Consider the following 27,639-nt stretch of genomic DNA (forward strand, 5'->3'; position numbering starts at 1 on the left):
AGTATGTTTTTTGTCGTTTTTTGTTCTGTTTCATGACGAAGAGATCGAAACGTAGTGTTACTGATTTTTCACGTCGCCGAACTATGCAGATATCCGGGGAAATCGTGTTTCCTTCATGATCCTATATGCTTCAATTAGCGTTGCAACTGCAGTATATTAAATTATCTTTTAATATTAATAGTTTTAATATTTTGACCATTATTTTTATAAAATTAATACAACGTTTATTTATATAAAATTTCTGTAGATTTTTGAAATAGTATCTAACAACCTAAAGTAAATGAATAAAACGATAAACAATTTTCCAACATGATATAAAAACACTGTATAATTTGCAATATCTCAGTTAAAAATTTGTGAAATGGACTAACATTAAAATAAGTATATTAATGTAATATTTCCACAAGAGTTGTACAATTTAATTTATTTTTAAGATAAAGACGGTAAATTAGTGAAAAGCGTTTGATTCTTAAGTTTCCAAAAAAGCTCCACTGAGCTCCAACCTGATTTAGCAATTTTGAAAGTCTAAATATAGGAAAGTAGTAAAAATTTCGAATGTTTGTGTATCTGGTTCAAGCACTTGATTTTATCTACGGAAATAAAGTGTTATCGTGAGATAAGTGATAAGGAAACAGGTTTGAGCGATCTCAGTGCACCGTTTATTATTGCAAGGTTTATCGATGTTGTAGACATTGACCTCATTTACTAATAACAAGTCTTTACAGAATAATAATAATTGGCAGTCTGAGTTGTTTAACTTTTTTAGGATGACTATTCTTTTTGAAATAGAAACAATAAAAACACAATATAGTGCCTTTGAGAAATAATAAAGTGGCGGAAAGATATCAGACTTGACACTAACAAAGCCATTTTAATTTTGAGTTGCGAAAGTAAGCTTGTCCCTTTGTTCAGTTTTCTAAACCTTCCGATTAAAGATAGATATTATGCAATACAAATATGTGATTTAAATGGCAAATACCTATTAGGTCATACTTACGTAATAAAAATAAAGATGTAGACTGAAATTGTAGTGATAAAATACTTTTGTTGTAATGTTTAATCGTCTGTAAATATCTTCTTGAACAGTGAAAATGAATTATAAACTTTTATTCGTGCAACAATACACTACGTTCCAGATTGCTTTTTTTTCTATTGAGTTTAGCTTAAATGAAAATCAATAATGGACCTAAAATATTAGAAAATTCAAATAAATCCCAATTTTCCACAAAGAAATAAAAATTGCTATTAAACATTTCATACCTCAAAAATATTAGGTTTTTTAAATTGATGTTTCACAGAATAAGGTCTAAGCAGTGAATTTTATATGTATATTTATGACAAGGATGAAATTTACCTTATTGCAAATTAAGTTTAAGGAAACCAGCTGAGAGTCCTAACATGTCAACAGAAAACTGACAAACTTGTACAAGACGTAAGGGACATAAAACCAGGCATAAATTTTAACCTTGGCATTTAATATTCAAACAAATACTGAAAACCCCCTATTAGATAATGTACTGGTTGGGAAGATAGAGTTAAACTTTAGAATGGTAAAATTGGAATGTTTTTTATATTCCAGATCACTCTGAGAAGCGACCAGAAAGGGATATGATAATACTATCAAGTTGTATTCATAAAGCGTTTGTGAATAAAATTAAATTTAAGTGTCACACTATAATTAAAGTTGCAAAAATAAGTATCTGTTCGATTGAAAACTGATGAAAACTGATGGAAATACTTAGAGACTCCCCTGTGCCAGTGTGGGGAGGAAGCGCGCCAGAAAATGTGCAGTAGGTGATGTCATAGATGTACCATGGATGTCACTGGGGACTATTCTAACGCTCAGCCAAATATCATGGAGGGGCTTGCACCATCATCGAACTCTATATTGTCTATATATAAATAAACCGGTACATCGGAATATCGAAGGAACCGGAAATCGTAACGCAGGTCTTATAGTAGAAAGGCCGAAAGCAATTAGCATTCTGTAGAGAAATATCTTCTGAGAAAGAAATTACAACTAGATAAAGAAACTGAAAGTTGCTATTTAAGTTTCTCTATATGGTTAGATGATTTACTACCTATTTACGTGTCTGACAGTTAGTTTTATCAGTGGCAATTAAAATTTTATATTTTTAACCCTTTTGGTACCCCCCATTTCGACCTCTACTAAAAATAGCACGGCTGACGATCAATTTCTTCTTAGGAGAAACTGTTATATCAATTTCAAGAACCATCCAGGAATATATTACCGATTAATCGAACGAAGTAATCTCATTAATAATAATAATTTTATTACATTTTAACATTGCATTGCAAAAGTCAGTTTCATATTGTTAATTAAAATCACTAACTATACAAATTCATACTTACAATACTGATTCAAACATACAGGGTGACAATTAAGTCTGGAACCTCTTTTTTAATTTTTGAACCACAATAGAAAGAAATACCAAAGTTCACACATGCTTACTGGTGATAGTAATGCACACATCTGCCCAATTACCGACCGGATAATCCCTTTGGGGGACGGTCCACAAGGAGGCAGACAAAATTCTTAAATAGCAGCATAGGTCAAGTTTGGTATCAAATTAAAGGTCATACTTAGCAGAGTACAATGCCGCAGACCGGACTTCAAAAGGTGGATTCATTCAGTAGTTATAGCTATTTGAATTTTAAAACAATTGAACAATGTAAATTATTAAGTATTACAAGTAAACACCAATTTTTAAGTACCTGTGATCAAAGTAAGTGTTCAAAATGTTCCCCTCCCATCATCTGACAATGTAGTAATCAAAGCCAGGAATCAATAATTATTACCAATAACACAACTACTGTTAGAATGTGAAAGTGGCAGATTGAATCATACACAGCATCCACAGAAACTTAACGTTTGGGCAGGTATTATAGGAAATCAAATTATGGGCCCATTATTTATCAATGGTAATTTAAATGGTGACTCGTGTCTAGCAATCCTCCAAAATGAGATAATTCCTGCACTTGAATTATTCCTGCAAGCTGCTCTTGGTTGACAATTTCAAAGAATTTATTTCCAACAAGATGGTGCGCCACCACACTTTGCTCTCCTTGTTAGAGAATACTTGGATACAATATTCCTTCACAGATGGATTGGAAGATGTGGTGGAGTAGAGTGGCCTGCTCATTCCCCTGATTTATCTCCGATGGATTTTTTTCTTTGGGGATACCTCAAAGATAAAGTTTATCTTACTAAGCCTCAAGATTTTGCACACTTAAGAAATATCATAGTCCAAGAAGCTCAAGATATTCCTCGTGACTACCTTCAAAATGCAGTGGATGGCTTTTACAACCGCCTAGGACAATGCCAGATGATGGGAAGGGAACATTTTGAACACTTACTTTGATCACAGGTACTCAAATTGGTATTTACTTGTAATACTTAATAATTTACATTGTTCAATTGTTTTAACATTCAAATAGCTATAACTACTGAATGAATCCACCTTTTGAAGTCCAGTTTGCGGCATTGTACTCTGCTAAGTAAGACCTTTAATTTGATACCAAACTTGACCTATGCTGCTATTTAAGAATTTTGTCTGACTCCTTGTGGACCGTCCCCCAAAGGGATTATCTGGTCGGTAATTGGGCAGATGTGTGATTTACTATCACCAGTAAGCACGTGTGAACTTTGATACTTCTTTCTATTGTGGTTCAAAAATTAAAAAAGAGGTTCCAGACTTAATTGTCACCCTGTATATTTCTTGCCCATTCACGCCAACATTCATTCAACACGAGACTCGGGGCTCTAACTAATTACTTTTTATTTAAATTTTGATTCTCCCAGCAGCCAGCCATGAACTCCTCGACAGAATAAAACGCATTTGACACCAATAGGCGCTTCAGAAGAGCTCTAAACCAGTTTAAACTACACAAGTTACATGGCATATACTCAATTTGTTTACAAATTTGTTTACTCTAGATTTTATCATCGATGTTATGGTTAGACAGAACTCCTACAAATTCTACAAAGAAAGACCAATGTAAAATGTTCGCTATTTTTGAGCCAAATCGCATGAAGTGACATTTACCGTTATCAAACTTAATGTTCACCATATAGAAATGAAGCTTCTTACAGAACTTCAAGCTATAGGTAAATCCACTATAGAGGTATCGTGCGAACAGCTAGAACTGATATAAACGAAATTTTCCAGTCCATCGAATGATAGGTTTCGCAGACGCTTTGCCAATTACTTCATTAATTTGGAAGTCCCCCAAGGAGGAACTGGCTCCTGGCGGAGAACTACCTTATATAGTGTGGAAGGTACAAAATAGAATGCGGGTAGAAATACGAAAGTGCAAGACAAACTTGCAGAGATGGGGTCTCCTGCCGACGGATAAAAGCATTCTGGGCGAGTGTGATGCTGAGCACATGTTGGTTAGCCCAAGGCTGGACCAGTCTTACAACACGAAAGGCCTCTTAGAAGCAAATGACAAAGCTGTTGTGTTGGCTAATTATTGGAAGACAGGGGTTTAGATCCTGGCAGGTAAAAGAAAGAAAGTCAATTATTATAATTATGACAATAGAAAGAAAGTTCAAAACAAGAGCCCTGTCATCAGAACTAAGAGAAACATCCTCAGTTCCAAATTCGTAACAGATGATCTGTCTAAATTACTACTGCTCTAAGGAATTATAGTTCCAATAATCAAAGTTCAAACAGCTGTAAAAAATATATATTAACGGAATATGAAAATAGTTTTATTTTTTTGAAGTTAACGGACTTAGATGTTTTAAGGCATTCATATTCTCTACGGCTACATTCCTAGTTTTGACCTATCTTAGCTTATGCAGGACTGGTGATCTTCTGGTTCCACATACTGTCCTTGTGGGTGACTCAGCGAAGTTTCTTCCCGAATTCCCTATGAATCCGATATTTGATCAAACTTCCTATAAGCTCGATCTCTGGAGTGAGCCGACCCCATCCTAAAAGAGTGTGGAGAACAACACAAATGATGATTTAAGTCAATATAAAATTGGACTATCTTATTAGAAATCTACAAAGTCACATTACTCACCTTTATTTTATTCCACATGTAAAGCAGCTATGGTGGAAAGGGGTGATTCGATGCAAATGTCGAGTTCAGCTCCAGTTCACCTTCCTCTTACGTGCAGCACTCGAAAATCCGATACTTTTGCTGACTCGACTCCTGAAATCTGGAGCCATGTTATCTGAAGGGATCCAAAAATAGTCGGCGACGAAGAACGAAGAAGTTCCAAACGAACCCCCCTCCGCATCGTTTCCACATCAGATACACCAAACTACAAAAAATAGTGCAATCTACTTGAAGAGGCATTCTCATTGTCTCATCAGGTGCACAATTGAGCCCACTACGATGTTGACTGACACGATCCCAAAGCACGATGGAGCAATCGAGACTTCTACACATAAATCAGCTATGGTGGGAAGGGCTGATTCGATGCGAATGTTGAGTTTAGCTCCAGTTCACTTTTCTCTTACATGCAGCATCTGAAATCCTGAAATTTAGTTTATTGTTTTGTTACAGTTAGAGGAGAATGTCGATTTTAGCTCCAGTTCACTTTTCTCTTACATGCAGCATCTGAAATCCTGAAATTTAGTTTATTGTTTTGTTACAGTTAGAGGAGAATGTCGATTTTAGCTCCAGTTCACTTTTCTCTTACATGCAGAATCTGAAGTCCTGAAATTTAGTTTATTGTTTTGTTACAGTTAGAGGAGAATGTCGATTTTAGCTCCAGTTCACTTTTCTCTTACATGCAGCATCTGAAATCCTGAAATTTAGTTTATTGTTTTGTTACAGCTAGAGGAGATCAAGAGCAAAGACCGTACCCTTGCCCAGTTACAGAGAGAATACCACCTCCTGATCAACCGACTCGGCGGCAGTCCCCCAGTCTTCGGACGCTCCAGGCTCAACTCTGAAACTTCCCATGAGCGGGTGAGCGTCTGTTAGACTCACAAATGCTTCGTTCGTTCACACTCGCAACTTTTCTTTATATGTTTTAACGACCTTTTGATTTTTGTTTATCTTCCAAATTTTCTTTTTTTGTTTAATTGATAGCTTAGCTTGGTGTCACGCTTTTCAGTCACTTAAAAAAGATTGCATACTAGTTATTTATTACTACTTAGTTATTATCAAAATGTAGCTGTCCGTATGATTATGTAAATATTTAATGTCTGAATAACCGTGTTTTATTTCTACCATCATTTTAATTTGTACATTTTAACTTTATTTTTATGTACAGTCTGCACGTAACTGTATTTTAACTTTGGAATTCACGGCAATTCATAAGATTGTCATTATTTTACACCTTGTTCACCCATTTAACACCATCATCATTATATTTTAGCATACTTTCCGCTTATCTACATTTTCACACTACATACTTTTCATTCATTTCACATTCCACCATAATCATCATCACTTTAATATGTTTTCATTATAACTGGATCTGTATATATTTTGTTACCGAATAAATCTTATTTGCAGAAAAGGGTGAAAATAATGTATAATATAATTAAGATAAAGTCTCTTAAAATAAGAACGTATTTGTGGAATGATCTCCAAACACATCAAAAGTGTCCTATATTTCGTGAAAAAAATTAGGAAATAAAGACTGTTATACATTATTTACTTAAAGTTTTTCAATTTTAAAAGTTATTTTTATAAATAAATTAGTTGGACGTGTTCTAATTGTTGCTTTTGTTGCGGTTCTTTTCAAGATTTCGAAGAAAAGGAAACTGACTCTCCTGCCCAGCGACGTCTCAATAATGGTTTCTGTTGACTAAAAAAGGCCGTTAAAACATAAAAGGAGCAATAATCACAACCGAGAATGTGTCCAGTGTGAAGCAATATCATGTGAATCGTGGAAAACGTGAAAACATTGACAGTGCATGGTTCTGTGAATATCGTATAGTGTTTTATTATATTCATGTTAGTTAAAAGTGTGTTTACTAATACAGTATTGTTGCTTTAACGATAATATTTATTTATTCCCTTTATATTTTTTCATAGCTACTGTTTCATATTCTTATCTAAGAGAAAATAAAGCTATATAATTTATTATATTATTATTATTATTATTTATTGGAAGTATATACTTGATTAATCAATATATGCTTTAACACATTTTTGTGCCATTTGTTTATTAACCTTAATATTTTGTTTTATACGTTTGCATTTTATACTGTATTTAATAAAGAAATGCTCATGATTTTGTCTTTTATTTAATACCTTACATTTATAACCATTTCATCAATACCGTTAGTTGGAAAGTAACTGTAAGATTCTAAAAACAACTCATTACGTTTTAAAAATAGTTTTAAATAATTAATTAGAATAAACATGTAATTTTTATTCCGGTTTATTATGATTATGTAAATAAATTGGACTCAAGTTGCAAGTTTGTTTTAACGTTTTTTTTTTAATAAGAGCAAAGGAAATGCTACAATAATAATACAAATAGAATATTATGAAATAGTAAACCACAATCGCATACTATTTTTATAAGTATATTTTGAAACGTCAGAGGTTAGATTCGTGGCAGTTATATAGTGTTTATAATAGCAACTGTCGTATCCAGAATCGTATACAGAAAGGTTTAGCCATCGTAGGAAAAATTAAAGTTGAAAGACCAATACAACATACGTTATTACAAACACAGATGATTTAGAATGGCCCTGCCAACGACAACATAACAAATTCTAAACCAGACTTCAGCCATGTTGAAAGCGAGGGAGGTCGTAAAGACAGGTGGAAAGCAGATAATTATACACTTTAGATGTCAGACATCCTGTCAAGATTTACGTTTTAAGTGAAACGCTTCCTCCTATCTGAGAAGGGCCCTAGCACGTCTGTGTTCTCCAGGAATATTTAACACGTCAGAGGACAGAGACAGTTTTTGGTTGTTGGTAAGTTGGTGTGTTTAATAACTTTTTGGTATTATTAATAGTGATAGATGATTGGTCAGATTCAAGGGTTTGATTTCAGTATGATGTGAGTTTTGTCTATTTCTGCTTTGTTTTGGCCTGTTGTGACAAGCTTTTAAACCGTTTGCTAGAAGCATCATTGGCTCTATCAGATTGTCGCGTAACCAAAAGTACTTAACAAAACGTATGTTATGAAGTATTAACACTGGGGCTTCAAATAGCTATTTAACTACAATTAACAATAACATTTTGACATTAGGAAATTTTTTAAGTGGATTATGGCTGTTATTATTGAGTTATTGCGTGAATATGTGAACTGTTTTAGCACTCTTACAATGTGAGTGATGGGTTTAGCTCCATTTCACAAGTATTATCTTGTCATTCAGTACCTAACTCACTTTTTTTAACTTTTCTAAAAATTGAGTTATGGACAGCATTCTTGTTAGTCCAAATAGGTCGTAATTTAGAGTTTTCTAGAATTTTTCAGGATCGTTATTACTCCGACCAAAACCGTTGATATTCATATCACGTGGAAAATTCTGTTTTAACCTATTGAGTGCCAAGAGCCGATAAGATTGGCTTTTCGAATATTTATTACTCTGTTAATAAATTTTGACATATACCCGTGTACTTAGCCTCATTTTATACACAATAAATCAAATAAACATAGGTTATATATCTTGATTTGATTTGTTACAGCTGGTGAAAGCTATTTGCATAATAAAAGAAATAACTTTTATGCAAGTGCAGATTTGCAATATTTTGCACTAATATATAAAACAGTCATCTCAGTATTAAAGATACTTACTTTTTGAAACTTGGTAAGTTATACTTGTTCCTACTTGCATAGGAAACATTAATAAAGCTGCATACAAATTTAAGATCAAAAATTTTAAATCACCAAAACGTAAAAAATTAAAATGTTGCTGTATAATTTTTTTAATTTAAAGATTTCCAGAAATTTTATCATCCACATAAATATTATATCATGTACTTTTCCACAACACAAAACAAAAATGATCCCATTATGTTTATTTTTTATAATGTTGTGAATTAGTTTGTGGAACACAAATACTAAATGTACAAAAATCAAAACTTTACTACACAGATACTTACTTTTTTAAATGTTGTATGTTTGTTCCTATAAAACAATGAAGGAACAATAAAAAGATGCATAAAAATTAATTAAGAACGTGAAATTACAATGTTTGTATTCCAAAGTTAAAAAAAATAATAACAAATAAATACATTTTTGTCTGTATTATTGTTTTAATTTAAAACTTCTAACATTCTACTATTCAAATAAATATTAAAAGTTATATTCTACCTTTCCCTTTATATAATAAAAGAAAAACCATCTCATTGTGTTATTTTTTAAGTTATAAATTATTTAGCTGAACACTACACATACACCAAAAGAGTGCTTGGAACTGAGAGATTTTTTTAGCATTTTTTATTAAATTGTAATTAATTGTTGAAAATAAGATGTAGTATTATATTAATAGCCTAGTTGTGAGTGGCTAAAAGTTTTATTAAACCTAACAAAGTTAGTTATTGTTAAGTTTTATTGTGGTAGGCGAGAGGACATAGCGATTCCGCTGTATTTCCAAACTGTGTATGTCTTAATTGAAAAGTACGGGGGTGGACGTACTACTTGGGAGTGGCTGAGCATCCCATTTTTAGGGCAGTAAGGATTATTTATGAACATCTGTAGTTCTACTGTTATCCAAAAAAATTATTATGCCTGGCGAAATTATTTCTACTTTTTCAATCAAAATTGTGGACCATCTAAGAGTTTTCGTTTCGTTCATTAGGAAGTTACTAGAAAAGATTTAGATTTAATGTAATAACAAAGATACTTTTTGTAACCCATAACGTATTTTGCGTCTTACCACGTGAAAAATATTTGTTTGTAATGAAGAAATGCAAACATGACTGCATTTCTATTCTTGTTTAACCTCCAAAAAGAGGACGGTAGAAAGTGGTGCATGTACTGCGGTACCGCGGCGCGCCGACACAAAGCCTACCGCCTAGCCGACACGCGTGCCGCTTCCTGCCGGTCCGTACCGCGTGACACACTTGCCACAACCCGCTTAATTAAGTCATGAACTTCCGCCAGGATATTGTTCCTAAACACTCGCATTCCGACAGTGACCTACTTCCAAAAAACAAACCAACGAAGTTCAATGAAACATACAAGAATCGATTTGGAATTTCATCTATATTTTGTATAAGTCCTGCAGATCCTGCTGATACAACTTACTGGTGGGCTATACAATTATTTGGTATGTGTACTAATTACTGATTATTTTATTGTATTTGTAGTTATAATGTTTCCTTTCTTATCATTAATTTTTGTAACATTAAAATTATAATTTATTCAGAATAAAATCGCTATAAAGATAGACCCTAGAGGAACAAATGTTCACGACGCAATCCAACGGCAAGGTACTACCATTAAGAGACTTAGTGCGAACTAGCGAATTCAAATGGCTGGCCCCATTTCTTACCTTAGTGATATTGTTAAATTTTAAATTTTATATGGATAGGATTTTGGAAAATTACGTTGTATTTATGGTTTTAACTCATAAAAAACTTGCATTTGTTTAAATGTAATTCAGCTCTCAATTCAATAGAATTTTTTTAATAACCCTCTCCCATTCCCTTGATTTTTGGATGGGCCATCTCAAATAAAAGAATACAGGTATTATTAAAAGTGATTAAAAAGGTTGTGTTGATAACTTTTTCATTTAACAGATTGAGGTGGTTTCCTTACTCTAATTAGTTTGAGCGAACGTTGAAGACCCGCGTAATGGTTTAGATTATGATCAATTACTGATTTGATAGCTTAAAGGGGCGTTTGTTACGAGAGAACATTAGGGGATAGCTGAGTAATGTCCCAGCTGAGCAGTCGAAGGTTCTATATATCACTGTTGGTAGATAAGATCTACAGTTTCGATAGGTCTAAGTGACCGTGGTCGGCCTCCTATTATAACAGGCTGTGAGGAAGTGACACGCAGTTTTGCCGAGTGCCGTGGCAAGGGAGGGACCACGGGTGCCGTAGAAAGTTCCATGACTGGCGTTCCCTGTCTGAGACTGTGTAACGCAAGAATTACACAGACCACAGGACAATTACACCTGATCAAAACAGTCAAGAGAAGGGTTGAATTATTATTATGTAGTCTAGAGATGTGCCAAAAGAACCGGAACGTTCCGGAACCGGAATTGGAACGAACGAACCTGGAACAGTTCACTTCTTCGAAACTCGATGTTCCGTCGGAACTGTTTACTAGACGTGCCTAAATGGGCATTCTGGAACTGTTAAGCGGACCGACTAGGTTGGTAAATGTTCCAGTTCCGTTGTGGATTCCAGGCAACCACAATGTTTTCATGTGGCAACCTGAACTTAATTATTTTTACTCAATATGTTTCAAATTATTACTAATCTATACGTTAACAACTAATATAGTTCATACATAACTTTTACTGTTCGTAGACTTTACCAAATTTAATTTCAGCACAGCTATATTTTAAGGCTCTCTCTAGCAATAACAATATTTCTTTAATTTTAAACTAAATGTTTTAATTTTGGATCAACAGTAGTAATATTGAGCAGTAAAGTTTTAGTATTTAATTTAATTAATTAAATTTCTTTTAACATATCTATTTATTTTAATGTTTCAAGATAACCTTCTAAATATATAATAATGTTTCAATTTCATTCGTTGTATTTTATATCATTACTTTAAATATGTAATGATATAAAATTCATTTCAGAAATATTTCTTATTGTGTTTGTTGTTGTTTGAAATAAAGGTGTCTTTAATAAAATTGTTTAGTTTAATTAGATCACATATACTGACACTATGGGTGGATGAGTGGCAAATTGATATTTGCGAATATAAGCATTCACAAAGTTTAATTTTTATGGAACTGTGTATGTATAATGCACGAAAACAACTTGAGCAGATAGACTTTGTGTTCAAAACTCAAATATTGGAACGTAGTATTATACTGTACCGGAACGAAATCAGACAGAAACTGAAATAAGTAGATAAGCACTGTCGGAACGGAACGCATAGAACTGAAACTATCTCGCGGAACCAGAAGTCTGTTCTGAGAATAATTTTTAACCTCCGTAAATCCGACTCTTGCAAAGAATATTTTTAAATTTCAACATCTTTTACAGCGCATTTATTATATATATGAATAAGTTCTCATCATTCTCACTTATAAAAATCTTGATGAAATTCCTAAAACAACAGGCTTCCATGATTTTAATACAAGAAATCAAACAAAACATGCTTTCCACAGCACAGAACGGCCAAGTTTTAGAAAAGTCCGTTTTACTTTGGTATTCGGCTGTTCAATAAGTTACCGGAACGAATAAGAACAGAAACCTCATTTTCTGGGAGAGATCGCTGACAAACCTCTTAAAGAGTTCAGTGTTATATTTTCATAAGGAGTTCCTCGAGTTTAATTTTTCACTTCCTTTCAGTTTTTACTTAGAAAGTAAAGGTATCTCGTTCTTGCTTTTCCTTCATTGATTATACTTTACTCCATTATGTTACTTGACAATACATAATAATTGTATATTTTTTTGTAAAATTGTACAAACCATATGTGTGATTAAAGAATTTAATTGAATTGAATTGTTCGGGAACGGTCTGGCACACCTGTAATGTAGTCGGTCTATGAAGTCTGAATTCTCCAGACGACTAGCTGCAGTTGGTAGACCTGCGTGCCCAGTGTATAGTACATGTGTGATGATGTCAGTGTTGAGTCTAGCAGAAGAATGAGTGCACTACTCGTGTACAGCACGTGACAGACCACCCATCTCAAATGTCTCACCGCCATGTTGTCCATAACGATTGTTGAAACAGAAACTCGACCTTTCAAGAACGTTTGTGTCCTCTTCTTCAAGTCTCAAGTAATCATGAGCCTAAGCACGAAAAATTAAAAGTAAAAAAACAATTTAATTAAGTAAAAAGTTGGATATAAAAAATACACCTACTCGCTAGCCATAAACCCTGTTGTCTCAGTCGTTATCATTCAGCCCACTGACCACATTGTGAAGTGGTTTATTGCGATTCCCACGAACACATTCACGGATTTTACTACCCGAAAGCCATCTAATTTAGCATTGTCCTATATAAAAAGGCAACCCATATCTTAAACAATGTGAAAAGCACGGAATGCAATTTTCTTAGCTCTTTAATAAAGTAAATTAATTTAAGAGGTAAACATTTAATGTTAGATAATCTTAGCCATTCGTGTAAATATTCCATTACAGTACAGTTATGATGTATTTATAGGGTTTGTTTATATTCTAATGTATTCAGTGACGTAAATCTAGATTTTTCCAAGAGACTTAAAAAAAGAATATGATCTAAAATGTATGTATTTTGGTTGATGGAGAGAATATGATATTTTTATGGAAATAATATTCTCTGATTATACTTCACGTCAATACAGAGTTATAAATGTTTTATTTATATTTTCGTACACATAACGTAGCTATGGTGGGAAGGGTTGATTCAATGTGAATGTTGAATATAGCTCCAGTCCACCTTCCTCTAGTGCAGCGTCTGAATCTGACACTTTTCTAAGACTAAACCCTGGTATCTCTAGAGTCACGTTTATCGGAAGAGATCCAAAGAAAGTCAGTAACAAAGAAGCTCAAAACGAACTGTTTGCATTGCTTCGACATCAGAGGCGCCACTACAAAATATAGCGTAGTCTAGGTGAATTATTGAAGCGGTGCAAAGAGCAGGCTACATTTTGAGCCGATTTTTCTGAATGTCCTCAGACAAGCATGACTTCAGATACCAGGAGTCAAGTCTGCGAAAGCTTCAGATTTCAGACGCTTGCAAATTTTATACAATACATCGGACTAGCTCCAGAACTATGCTAAACTATTGGTTTTTGGTTGTTCCACAACTATCAAATGCGTTAGAAAAACATGTAATTTGAATAATTGTAAGGAAATATATTACTACCGTCCTCTCGAAAGAGGTCACCTGTAAAATTCTCATTTTACAATTTGAGGACATATCTTTGGCTGACCGATACATTTTGACACTCCCTACAAGACAAAAGTTAAAATAATTAGTGTATGTCGTACATGAGTCTCATTGCATGCAGTTATTCATTAAATTAAAACTAATTAATGCAATATTTTTAATTGTCAGGCTTTACGTTATCATCGTCAGATCCAAAAAAAACTTAACAATTCGATTTAATGTATTTTGGGTTTGTACAGGTTTTCTATGTTTAAATAAATTCATCAATACATTTTCATTGAACTAAAATATTTTATTTATCGCAATTAGTAAACGTGGAATGCAATATTTAGACCTTTATCGTTTGGGAAGAAGCGAAGTTATGTACCCCTTCACCCTTCCCCACTCGGTATGCAGTTCTCCAATTGCATACTAATTAATTTTCATATTCGGTTTGAATATTAATTTATCTAATAAGGAACTAAACCGACACGTCCCTTACACAAACAAGTCGAAAACTTTCTCCCCCAACTGGCCGACGCTGAGCGAGGTGCGGCCGACCCGTACTGCTGTCGCTGCGGGGACTTGGAGGGAGCTCTTCCGCACGTACGCTAGCGGTGCTCTCGCTCGCTACGCTCAGTCTGGGCCTGTGCGCTGTCAGGAGTGTGCGTGTCCGCTGTGCTCCCGTGCTTCGTGCGTCCCTGGATACGATCATGGCTCTCGCATTGTACAAGCCCCCGGCCAAGGTATGTTTCTTTATTTTCATTATCAAATTTTTATTTGAGATTAAAAATATATATTCCAAAAGACGTTAAGGATTTAACGTTACGGGTTTCTATTGTGAAATACACGTTTGTTAAAATGAACACCTAAATCTGTCTCAATAACAATAATACATTCCTTTTTGTGGATGTAGATATTTTCCGTTTCGATATAATTGAAAGGACAATTTTTTTAAAGATTTTGGATTTTTTATTCAATCAGAACTTCATTGCTAAATAATGAAGTTCATTACCTTCCTAGGAAAAGTATATGAGTTATTTATTGATAGATGTTAGCTGGAGAGTGAAATTTTACGGGTTGAGAAATATTTCAAAAGCCCTTGAATCTCAAATACCGTGTACCTTTAAATTTCATGTATTATTTTCCACTTTTGTTATATATAATTTCTATGTTGGACATATTTAGAAATGGTTGAGCTAAATTATTATCTTGACACCTGTCCGTAAATAACGTTTTGAAAATGTATAATGCTTTTCCTGTAGCCCAAGTAGATAAGTATGAAGCAGTTTGTGTTGCTTCGAATAAACTTTCTGTTTTGATGACAATTTCAAAATTTACTTAAAATAATTCCTAAATGATTTGAATATTAATTCATGTAAAAAAAGAACAACCAACACGTCCTTTACACAAACATGTTAAGAGCTTTCTCCTACCGTAAACAGATTTGTGGTACTTTGACTTTCAAAAACTCGTCAAATACAAAAATTAGTGATCCGACTTTAACAGTGAAGTACATCTCGCACTACACTAGAGCATCAAATTTCAAGTCTGTAGCGCTTGGACTATCTGAAAACCTCAATACGTTGTAGTCTCAAAAATTTCAAAAATATGCAAAAGAAGAAATTGGACTTCTTATTAATATTTGATTTACTCATCAAGTTCTTTGAGCCCAATTTATACATGGATATTTTATCAACAATTTTATTTACTAACGACCTTGTATAATTTAGAAGTTGCAATATATTAGTAAATTTAATCATAGTTTTACTGCGTACGGTGGGCTATAAAGTCTTATAATTAACTAAGTATAACGTATTTATACATTAAACGAAATATCTATATTGTTTAAAAATTATAGGCTAAAATTCTGAAGTGTTTTCAAATACACAACAAGTTTAGTGGTAGGAAAAGTGAAATTTCTGAAAATAAAACAAATTTGGAACTTTTAAATTTAATTCCTGGCAATGTTCAAAAAGTGTGAGCAATTGAGAGGTATCTAGTTACGTAAAAGTTTCTATTTTGTATTGAGAGATTTGAGACAAATTATATCGTGTAAAAATTTAATATGCCATTCAATATGTAAATTATTTAGGAAGTGAAAGAAAATTCTATACAAATTGAAATACCATAGCAGTTGTAGGATGTCTAGAATCCATAAGACATGGTTTTAATTTCCAAAGTCAGTGCTTTGTATAAAGAACAAACACAAAATTGTGATAGATGCACATTATGCACCCTTTAAATTCTCCACAAGATGGTAGACCACAGGACAATAATGTCTGGTGGAACACTGATGCAAGGCTATTGGAGCACTGATGACACGCATGACCCATGCATTAGAGTCGGTTATGCGGGTGTTTAACACTGGCCCTGCATGAGTGTGAACTATTGGGTACAGACTATAGAGAGCATAACCAACCACCTGCTCCAGCAAACTCGATCATATCCGTGCAAAAAACTCTTAAATAAATAATAGTGAATATTCAATTGTGTATAAATTACATTCCTTGTTTTTACATCACTGCAAAATATAATCATTAGGGTTTACATGCTTGTCATGGACTTAATACTAAAACGCAATTTCAACAAAAACTATTTATTTTTTATTACATTTATATTTATTTTCTATTTAGGCACGTTTGAAAATTAAAAAAAGAAAAATATTTCTGATGAAACAATATTTATAGTGTATTACACAATTAATGAAATTAATTAAATGGACACACCAAATAATAATAAGAACATAATTCGCAAACGTAAAAACAAATAATTAATTAAATCCCCATATCACTCTAACTATGGAGATATATGGTTACTGTTATAGGTAGCTAGGGATAGAAATAATCAATGTCATACACTTTGTTATAGTATGTTCACTATACAATTTATATATTCAAATACACAAAGATAGAGAAAATTCGATGGAGTAAATCCCTCTTTATTAAAAAAATAAAACACAAATAAATCTCCCAAGACATATAATTGCAAACATGATTGGAACTAATTGTGTATTTAAATACCTATTCCTTTATTTATTTCACTAATTCTTTAGGGTATAGTATAAATAACATAATAATTATAATATTTTATGATTCACTAATCTTCACAAAGCAATAGTGGCGTCTTTAACCCTTTTCCAGATTTTTGTAAGAGTAGTTATGCTGTCCTAGTAGTACTCTATACTTCTACCGATTCCAGAAAAGGACTTTTTGGGGCAAAAGCACATTTTGAAACAATCCTTTTCAGTTCACTATTTTTTGTTAACCAAAAGTACTGCGTTGAAAAGCAACCCTCGTGTCAATACTTCACAAACCAGAGTCCAAATGTCTCCCAGACGTGTCCTTATGGGCAAGGAAGGACCTGTAAAGTCAACAGTGTGCCTCTACATCCCATTTATCGTGAGAACGACTCCAGCTGTCACAGAACAGAACATTATCAGGTTTTACGTCCTTAGCTCCTACACGGGTCTGGGCGCCCACTTCTACTGGGGATAGCTTTATGTTATTGTGTATTATAGGAACTGTAGACACCCCAGGAAGTGACCTATCATAGAGGTACATTGTGAGTGCCTGTTTTTATATTTATACCCAGTCACAGTGCTGGTCCTTGCTCGATTACGCCGTTCGAAATCGCTTTGGGGAAGTTTATGAGTGCTAAGAATGACTGGCACAGAAACGGTTCTTATACTGGCGTTGAAATAAATGGAAGAGCGATGAAGTGTGATAAGTGTATACTATTCTTCGGCTTTCTAGTTCCTTAAAATATAGGTAGACAGGTCTACCTTTCATTTTGTTGCACCGTTTCAAAGTTGCGTGCTCATTCCTAGGTTTCAAAGGAAATCGGATTGTAGATAAACGGCATACTAATTTAGATATATGTTACAAATACAAAAAAAAAACATTGTAATCTTCGATTTTCAAAAGTCAAAGCCAGTACGGTTTGTTTTACCCTACAACACAAGAACATAAAAGGAGTAAAAGATTATGGGTGGATAAAGAGGAAGTGAGATAAGTTTTGGGAAGGCACTGGCTTCCCTTTAGTAGATTAAGATGTAACCCCGTAGATGGATTATCTAGTGTACATATTGTGCTACCTACTTCAATTGAAACATCTTTCTCAGAGAATTGTTAGTAACTAATAGGCCTGAGACCCCTCCCCCCTAAACATTCTGACGCCAATGCAGAAATCATAAAAATTAATCATACAGATATGGGTAGGCAAAAATAATTACTTCTAGAAAAATTTAGACTTATTTGATTAGATTGTTTTTACGAAGGTACATAATATGTGAAGGTGACAGGATATTTCGCAAATCTGGCGTGTTTCTGTGATACAAAACATCAGTAACACTTTGTTCCTCAAGTGAACCACCGTTGATTTTCTGTGATATTATTGAATACGTTTGAATACGTTAATTATGAAGTTATTTTTATATAAATTGGAGATTTGTGATATTAGAAAGATCGCCAGGCAGTGCTTCTTGTCCTACGTTAAGGGCGTTTGAATGTGAGCAGGGAGGTAATGAAAGGGAAAGGTTTAATACTAAATCCCTTTTGGATTGCGTGTCAAGATAGATTAAAATCCAATTCATGGATCTTAATCTTATTTTGCCAGAATTTGCAGTCAACGTCAAGTGTACCAGTGGAACTAATAAGTCGTTTTGAAGGTGATGCCAATTTGCTTTAGCCTTACTCCGCCCAAACACCAAAGGCTATACCACATCTACGTGTGAAATGTTATAATCAGAGTGAGGGGAGAGTCGTTGTAGTAAGATATGAACGTTACTGATAAAATACTCTGGTTCTTGGAGGATTCAAATTTGTGTTATTAACTCAAACCTTAAACTCAAGGTCCAACGCCTTAAAACCGCATCCGAATGTCAGTTGAGGACATTTAAATAGTAAAAAAGTAAGTCCCACCGAAAGGAAATAGGAATAATTTTGTTTTGTCCAAACAAAGTTGACTTGGGTTTAATTGTTATTTACTTTTATATTAAATTAAGAAAAATAAGTCTGACTCAGTATCAATGCAATGTGAATAATTATTACTGTATCTACGAAAATAAAACAAAAATATTCCTAAGTGAGATACAAATCAAGAATATACGTCCTTAAAAGACCAAAATACACTGATTTATCTAACCTCATTATAGTTATCGATTAAGCTGATCTCAAAAACTTATTTCACATTTTGACCGTTATCGTCGGGCCGCAAACCACAACAAAGATTATCTTCTGAGAAACGGTCCAATCAAAACAAACAGTGTCAGATAATAAGCCGCGGCTACTACATCGCATACACTATCAACAAGATATGACGTGTAATACGTTTAACATGGGTTTTCTTTGTATTATATACAGCACTGTCTGGGATTGCAACCTGCTCTGGAAATACTATTGCCACCTTCTTTTACTTCTTGGGAAAAGCAAACAGCATAATATGTACCGACGATTCCTTGCTGGATTAATATCTGATTGTATGATTGTGTACTATGCACAAAGAACACCATTATTCAAGAATACAGGACATTTGAAAAACATAGAATAGCAGTAACACAATTAGGAAGTACCTTTACTCTTTGTTTACTATAATATAATTACTGTCCCCAGTATATACGAGTATTTAATGGATCCATCATGGTTTTTCATCGATATGTCTTTTAGATACTTGGATTTCAATAGTGGATCTTTAATAAACCATTTACCACCTGAGGAAAAGCAAATTGTTCTGAAAGCAGTAGGGATCATTCACCCCGTTTAGTCTTCAATTCCCTTTGTTGTCGGCTGGAAATGATGTTCCGCGCCATTTACGACGGGAGTTGGATGTGAAATTAATTACAATTGCTTAATGTCCCGCCAGGCGGCTGTACTCCTGACAGTGCCGCGGTGGCGAGACACGCACGCTGCCCCCGCTAACTGCCACTGCTGTACCGCGTGCAACGGGACGTGAAGACCACGGGATGTTGTACTCTGGGCCTTAACGTCCTGCCAGGCGGCTGTACTCCTGACAGTGCCGCGGTGGCGGAACACGGACGTTGCCCCGCTAACTGCCACTGCTGTACCGTGTGCAACGGGACGTGAACACCACGGGATGTTGTACTCGGGCCTTAACGTCCCGCCAGGTTGCTGTACTCCTGACAGTGCCGCGGTGGCGGGACACGCACGCTGCCCCCGCTAACTGCCACTGCTGTACCGCGTGCAATGGGACGTGAAGACCACGGGATGTTGTACTCGGGCCTTAACGTCCCGCCAGGCTGCTGTACTCCTGACAATGCCGCGGTGGCGGGACACGGACGTTGCCCCGCTAACTGCCACTGCTGTACCGCGTGCAATGGGACGTGAAGACCACGGGATGTTGTACTCGGGTCTTAACGTCCCGCCAGGCTGCTGTACTCCTGACAGTGCCGCGGTGGCGGGACACGGACGTTGCCCCGCTAACTGCCACTGCTGTACCGCGTGCAATGGGACGTGAAAACCACGGGATGTTGTACTCGGGCCTTAACGTCCCGCCAGGCGGCTGTACTCCTGACAGTGCCGCGGTGGCGGACACGTACGCTGCCCCGCTAACTAACTGCCACTGCTGTACCGTGTGCAACGGGACGTGAACACCACAGGATGTTGTACTCTCGGGCCTTAACGTCCCGCCAGGCTGCTGTACTCCTGACAGTGCCGCGGTGGCGGGACACGGACACTGCCCCGCTAACTAACTGCCACTGCTGTACCTCGTGCAATGGGACGTGAAGACCACGGGATGTTGTACTCGGGCCTTAACGTCCCGCCAGGCTGCTGTACTCCTGACAGTGCCGCGGTGGCTGGACACGTACGCTGCCCCGCTAACTGCCACTGCTGTACCGCGTGCAACGGGACGTGAAGACCACGGGATGTTGTACTCGGGAGAAAACTGCAATACCGAGATCTAGAATGTTCCATTTGTATTTCTTGTCTATTCTGTTTTTTATGTTTTCATCTTTTTTCTCCTCACGTAATTCTGGTTAACCATCATAGTTAAAACAGTTGTAACAGGAAGTTAAGTTAATCCGGAGTTCTTCAAACAATTCATGCAAAGGAAAATCCTCTAAACAAAGATGCTAAAAGTCTGTACCACTTCTAAGAAGAAGTTTATCTACAATCTCATGTCAGAAAGTTTGCGATATAAATATATAAACAGGTTGATGTAGGGTTGAACTTTATTGATATCCAAACAGCTGATTTGAAATAAAACTTCACTCTTTTTACTTAGTTTATTTGGGATGTTCAAACTAAAGATTAATTTGTATACAGGAGTTAATGAACTTGGCTCCGGCATGTCTACTCTTCACATTTCTTCCAGTTTAATTTACTGCTGTCGACACCAACAACAAACTCAGGGCAGACGTCAAGCTGTCCTAGCCTCGACCACTCGTGGCTCCGTCGTTGAAATTGCAGCTCGACCGAAACCACCAAAACGTCTGGGAATCACCCCAGGGAGACGATTAATGCAGATTTAATCGAGCTCTATTTCGAAGCGCGTAGTTAGAGTCCAGATGGTCTACCTGTAATTTAGTGAATGGCTAGCCCACATCCATGCACTACTACGGTTGCCGTGATTGGCTCTGCGATCCCGTGTTTGGCCGCTTCCGACTTTCTCTTTCCCGTTATCGTATTGGATGCAATCGGCGTTTTTGTCCGCTTCTTTTAACGCGAGGCTCCCACTCGATCTTACACCTCCCCGGTCCACCCACAGACCGTACTTTCGAATGTCTAGTAGTCTGCAAACAGCATCGAGACCGAACCGCGCAACGCCCATGAAATAAAGTCTAACACGGCCTGGAGTTTATATTACTAGGCATAATGCTAATGCCGGTTCTTAGTTGCAGGATGTTTTCAAATGTTGTGAGAAATTTTCCGAGTCTTTGTTGAACGGGAAATTTAAATTGTCTGCGGTACCATCACACGCAATAATCAAGTCACACGGTTAGAAATGGAAACAAAGGAACGGGATCTACAAACGAAAGAATGCACTATCTCGAACAATAAAGAATAGAAATCAAATAACAGTATTCTTTTATAAAAGAATGGAAATGGTCTTCCTGATCATCCAAAATGGCTCCTGCAGGGAATATATCACATGTATCGGTAATTTCATACACTAAACGAAATGAAAACATGAAATTAAATGAAAAATGTCTTTATTACAGGCGAAGTTAGGACTATAAAGTCCTCTCTACCACTTAAATGATTGTTTGACGTACATAAAAACACCTGAAATATGACAGTATGGGCTTTCAGTGAAGGATTGTTATGTCAGTTACTTAAATTACAATCTGTTATGCGAATCATAAAAGGTAAAATGGTGACAAGTATGAAACTGTTATGAGATATAATTCATAAACAATAAAGGATTTTATTTAAACGCTGGTGTTTCACATAGTGTACGATTTGGTTCTTTCTTTCTTTTGGCATTCCTTTTGTTCTACGAAAGTAGCACTTCCAGTTATTTTCCAGAAGATTTCAGTGCGTAGCTAGAATACTTAAACCGTGGGATTTGTCCAACTCTTTCATCAGCAAAATCCTCTATAATCTAGTGTAAAGTCCTTCCTCGTGGGATCGGATGCGGAGGGAACATAACGGTCCTGACAAAGAAGGCGGACGCTGTATGATGCAAATGATCCATAGAGGCGGTGGACTGACGGAAGGCAGAATTAGATATGGTCTGCTGGACCTTCCGTCCGCTTCAACAGTGCAAAGGACTCTTCGGAAACTGAAGTCTTATAAGGCTCTCATGTGTTAGTGTTTAATTTCAAAATTTTATGATCATGCATCAAGATGTGTATACTTAAGTATTTAGTAAAACAATGAGATGCTTCGTATTAGATCATACCACCACGAAACAAATTGTCAATCGGATGCACGATAATGTTCTAAAGAACGAATGAAAGCTTATTTTGATATTTTGATTAATGGTACTCTTCAGTAACAAATCTCTCAAAACTCAACGCAAAATTTTGGAAATGGTCGTGTGGTCTTATTAATTAATAATTAAATATTTTAGAAGTCTGTACAATATTATTATATGTTTTTATCATTTTATTATTCTGTGGTTGAAAATCTCTAAAGGTGATTATTTTATTTAGGTGATTGAAATGGCGCCTAATTTTTTATTAATTTAATTCAAAATTTTGTTACAATAACTGACTTTGGTGGTCTTAGCTTTGTTCCAAAATATTTCACTCTAATAGTTAATCTTTAACATCTTTGCCGTTATAATACACTTTAAAACAAAAATAATTGAAATTTAGATTCTTAATTGCTCCAGCATGCAATACAAACGTTAATGGAAAACAATGAAATTAAGTAGAAGCTCTAAGAGCCGCTGGTAATGCCGATGGGAGCCGATCATTTTGATGAAACTTCATTCATGAGGCGCCTTAAATGCCAGCTGAACTAAATGACAACTCTGGCAGAGTCAGTGTAATTATGATTGTTATACTGTATTAGGCATGCTCAATTAGAATGTTTAAAGACAGGATGTCGATTAGGGGCAAGCCGCTTCCAACCGTTATGGGCAGATTCGGTTAGGAGAACAAAGGCCGGTCTGTAACGATTGCTGTGACAATTGAATTCTGTAGTACTACGGATTTTTCTCTTAATTTTGAGATAGATAGCACGTTCTGGATTTGGTAGCATATGTAGAGAGTGAGAGAGATCCTTCACGTTTGATGATTTGTCTGGCATTGGTCAAACACTGGGCAACACTCGAGGGCCACTTCGGCGCAGTATCCGATGACGTCTCGGTCGCAGCGGGGCAGGATGTCCTTAGAGTCAAGTGGTGGCATCGGGTGTCTGGGTGAGCTGTCCTTCGTCACTATTGGATCTCTGGTACGATTACAAAGGTCTATATAATAATACTTATTGGAAGCTGTTTGTATTTCTCTGTACTCTTCACAGTTGAATTCGAAATGTAATCCGTTTTTTTCTATCAGGTTATCTCACATAATATTTGAGGAAAATCCAAATGAAACCAATTTTTTAAATTTATAGATTCTTTTAAACACAAAAGAAATACCATAACTTACATCTATAGTACAGAATATTGAAGATTACTAAATTTCATAGTCAAAAGTCCTTATCGCTGTGTTTTTGCCTCCCATCAAAGCTTCTTTTTGTGCTACTGTAGATTTTATGAGGGTCGTCTCTTTTAAACATCCAGCAGCAGTCTTTTACTTTTATACAAGGTAGTCTACAGCGACATGCGTCACTATGTCACATATTAAAAGCCACTTGATTATACTCAATTTACCTCCAAATGTATCGTTTCCGTCATGGTTACCCACAAGACCAATATAAAAATGTTCACTAACACTCAGCCAAATCCGATGGTGACATGCACCATCATAGAACGTAGTGTTGCCTATTAAGAAATGTAGGCTCATACAAAATTTCAAGTCTAAAGATCAGTTTGTTTTCGAGTGATGGGCTTAGTACACGCCCAGCCAATATTATGACAGGTAAACCTTGGACACCTTTGAACACCTTGAAAATGACCTTGGAACATGACTTTGAAACAGATAGTAGTGGCGCAAAAATGATGTTTAAAGTTAGTATTTTCAATAACTTTCCAATAGGAAGATATCCAGTTCTCCCTTTTTGACTGGAGTTTCCATAATTCCCACACCTTTCCTACATTGAGTAACCTAGGTACTTCTGTTGGCTTGTAATTTCGAATGTAAAAATTACCACAATAATTAATACTTAAACATCTTAAAGGATACTAAGCATTTTTAAAGTGCTAAACCTAGGGAAATTGAGCTATAGAGCCTTAAGCATATCAATTCAACGAAAGTATCAAACAATACGAAAAAATTCTGTTCTTCAACCACCAAAATTCTTTCGCCTAATGGTTTTGCTGTCTATTAGTAGCTCCATTGAATTTTGTTTTAGGTCCACAGCCGGGATTGAAAGAATAATTACCCAAAGTTTGCGGTTAACACCCTTCGAAACATTGCTAACATAATTAAAATACGATATATGTCTCATTTTGAAGGTTTAACTTGTCTGATCTGTCAGTTTAACAATCTTTGAAGATGCCTCAACATTTTAATTGTGTAAGCAATTTTCGACGTGGTGTGAACAGATAATCATTAGTCATCAACTCCCTACACATTCTCTAGTAGATCGGCTATAATTGACCGAAGACAATCTAGAACATTATTTTAATCACTATAATACAATGTTTTTGTTGTAGTTATCATATCAGTTTAATTTAAAACCGATTTCTTTAATGTAACTACTCTTATTATTTATAATTGCTGACTACGAAAACTAGTAGTAGACCAACATAATTTAAACATCCATGTAATTTTCAGCTGGTAATTGAGGCCAGACAGCTACTCCACGTAGTTTATTAATACGGCAAGTGAAGTAGGTCTACTTTATACACGTTCTAATCTAAACTTCACTCAGCGCCATGACTTCCCTGTGTCTGTGTGTCAATACCCATTAAAACTGTCACGCCACGCCATGCCGCGTGCTTGTGCGTATAACACGGCTCACAAAGAGTCATTACGCAAATATACGCTCGCGCGCAGCGTGCCTTTGCTTGAACTGCTTAAGGAGCACGTTCTTGCAATTCCACACTAGTAACGAAGACTGACTGGGTGCGCGTTAACCTTTAGGAATGTCTACATATATTGCATTATGAAACAAACTACTTTTGTCAGCTATTATGTTTATCACTTTTTAAACGCCTGTTGTTAGTTCAGACTAGGTGTTTCTAGTCTGAAAGCCAGTGAAAAAGATGTCAAGAAAAGATTGTCAAATAAGTTCAAGTTCAGCCAATGTTGACTCAGATGGTCGAAAATCTTGTCCTTCCACGTAGTCTACTATTTAATTTTTCGTAAAAATAAAATTTAATATCCGTATATGCTGTTATGGTAGGAAGACTATTAAGGGGTCGCAACATGATCTCACTCATGTGTACTGTATAAAAAGAATAAGAACTTTGTTTTGATGTTTTAATATTCAGGAACACTGGAAATGTGAAAAAAATCATTTTAAATGTGTCTAGCAATAATTTACTGTTGTGTACATCCTTGCTGTGGAGTTGTGGATATTTGCCAAGAAAGCACCAGATCACATTTATTCACAGCTCTCATCACTAATCAACTGTTTAAAGAAGGTGGAGGTTGTGAAGGATAGAGTATGCTAGGACAATCTTCAGGAATAATCGCTGAACTATTGCCCTTTGGGGTTTCACACTATACGCTATAGACGTACAAAGTTGCCTGCATCTCCAGACATCTGCCAGTATCTCTAGAGAGCTGGCAGCAAGGTTGGAGAGCTGCCATCATTTCCAGAGAACTCCATGCGTCTCCAGACATTTTTGTCATAATTCTAGAGAGCTTCCAGTATCTCTAGAGAGCTGAAATCATTTCCTGAGAAATGCAAGCATTTTCAGAGACCTGCCTGTATCTTCAAGAAGTTGTTGGCATCTCCGGAGACTGGATTTTGTCAGCAGCACTGAAGAGTACTGCCACAATTTCCAGTATCAGCTGCTCTGATTATTTCCATTTGATACTTGCTGTTAACAACAATGGCAATTCTCAAGGAAGATAATACCGTTAAAATCCCCCAATTACGTAGGAATGATTTATTGAAGTGTACAGCAGTTGTTTTAATTATTGCTGCTGTGTTTTTATTTCCATTCAGTGAGACAGTAATAACAGTAATATGATAATTCTGGGAATAGTCACGTGAACGCCCTAGCCTCATGCGTGTCAGAATAACGGAAATCTTTTTGAGACTTATAGGTAAACCGACCAAATATCGGATACTTTTCGTTAGGCTTATTTTTTACTACCTAAATATTCTTAAAACACTACAAAAATTGGTCAAAACTTCAAAAAACTACCTGGCTACAAGGTTTGAACATTTAAATATTGAAAAACTACATACTTACAAAAAAATCTTCTTTCAATAAAATAATGCACTTTTTGAGATTGAAAAAAACCGTCCTAATATCGGATAGTGGGGTTCCTAATATCGGATAGAGTTTTAATATAGGAAAAAAGAAATTAGTTTGAACTCTGAAAAAACACATTTATTTATTGTCACAGGACAATTTCTTGTTGCAATCTGAGTTTACTTACATTTTGCAAATTCAGTAATTCTATGTATCAAAGCTTATATTAAAACATTTCTTTGTTTAGAAAAAAGTTAGAATTTAGTGGAATCAACCCCTAAAGTTTAGTTTCTACCTTCAAGAAAAGAGTGGTGAATTATGCTCTGTTGATTTGTTCTACGTACATGTGGTCGTTACCCTAGACACTACTGCATAGCAACACGGTTTCTTAGTTTCTCTCATAAAGGGACTCTTAGTTTCTCTCATAAAGGGACCTCAAGATGGTTTTATCTTGTTTTCAAAACTCTCAACGGAACATGCCATTGATAAACCTGAAAACTTAAGAGCACATTAATTAACTCTAGCTTGAAGCTAATAAAATTCTTTCTACCGAGCGGAGGTACCTAAAAAACTTGAATTTTATCTTTGAAATGGTATAGCAACCTTCCTAAAACGGTGATAGGGACCACCATGCTATTATTTGGACAAGCATTCTTATTTCAAAATTTAGGATTTATGTGGATATATAAATACACATATTGCATACTACCTTCGTGCACGGAGTTTGCCAGGCATTTCAGAGTGATGCAAGGGAC

The 27,639-nt window shown here is 35.6% G+C and overlaps 1 protein-coding gene across 1 annotated transcript in view; it reads left to right on the forward strand.

Moving 5' to 3' along the window:
- LOC124354653 (trichohyalin) overlaps window positions 1-27,639 on the forward strand; it is a 177,044-nt gene that overhangs the window by 65,778 nt on the left and 83,627 nt on the right. Inside the window, exon 7 of the mRNA XM_046805281.1 lies at window positions 5,815-5,949. Within this exon, the coding sequence (XP_046661237.1) occupies window positions 5,815-5,949 (135 nt within the window). The remainder of the gene's footprint in view (window positions 1-5,814; window positions 5,950-27,639) is intronic.

The sequence above is a fragment of the Homalodisca vitripennis genome, chromosome 1 (genome assembly GCF_021130785.1).
Source record: "Homalodisca vitripennis isolate AUS2020 chromosome 1, UT_GWSS_2.1, whole genome shotgun sequence".
Classification (NCBI taxonomy): Eukaryota; Metazoa; Arthropoda; class Insecta; order Hemiptera; family Cicadellidae; genus Homalodisca; species Homalodisca vitripennis.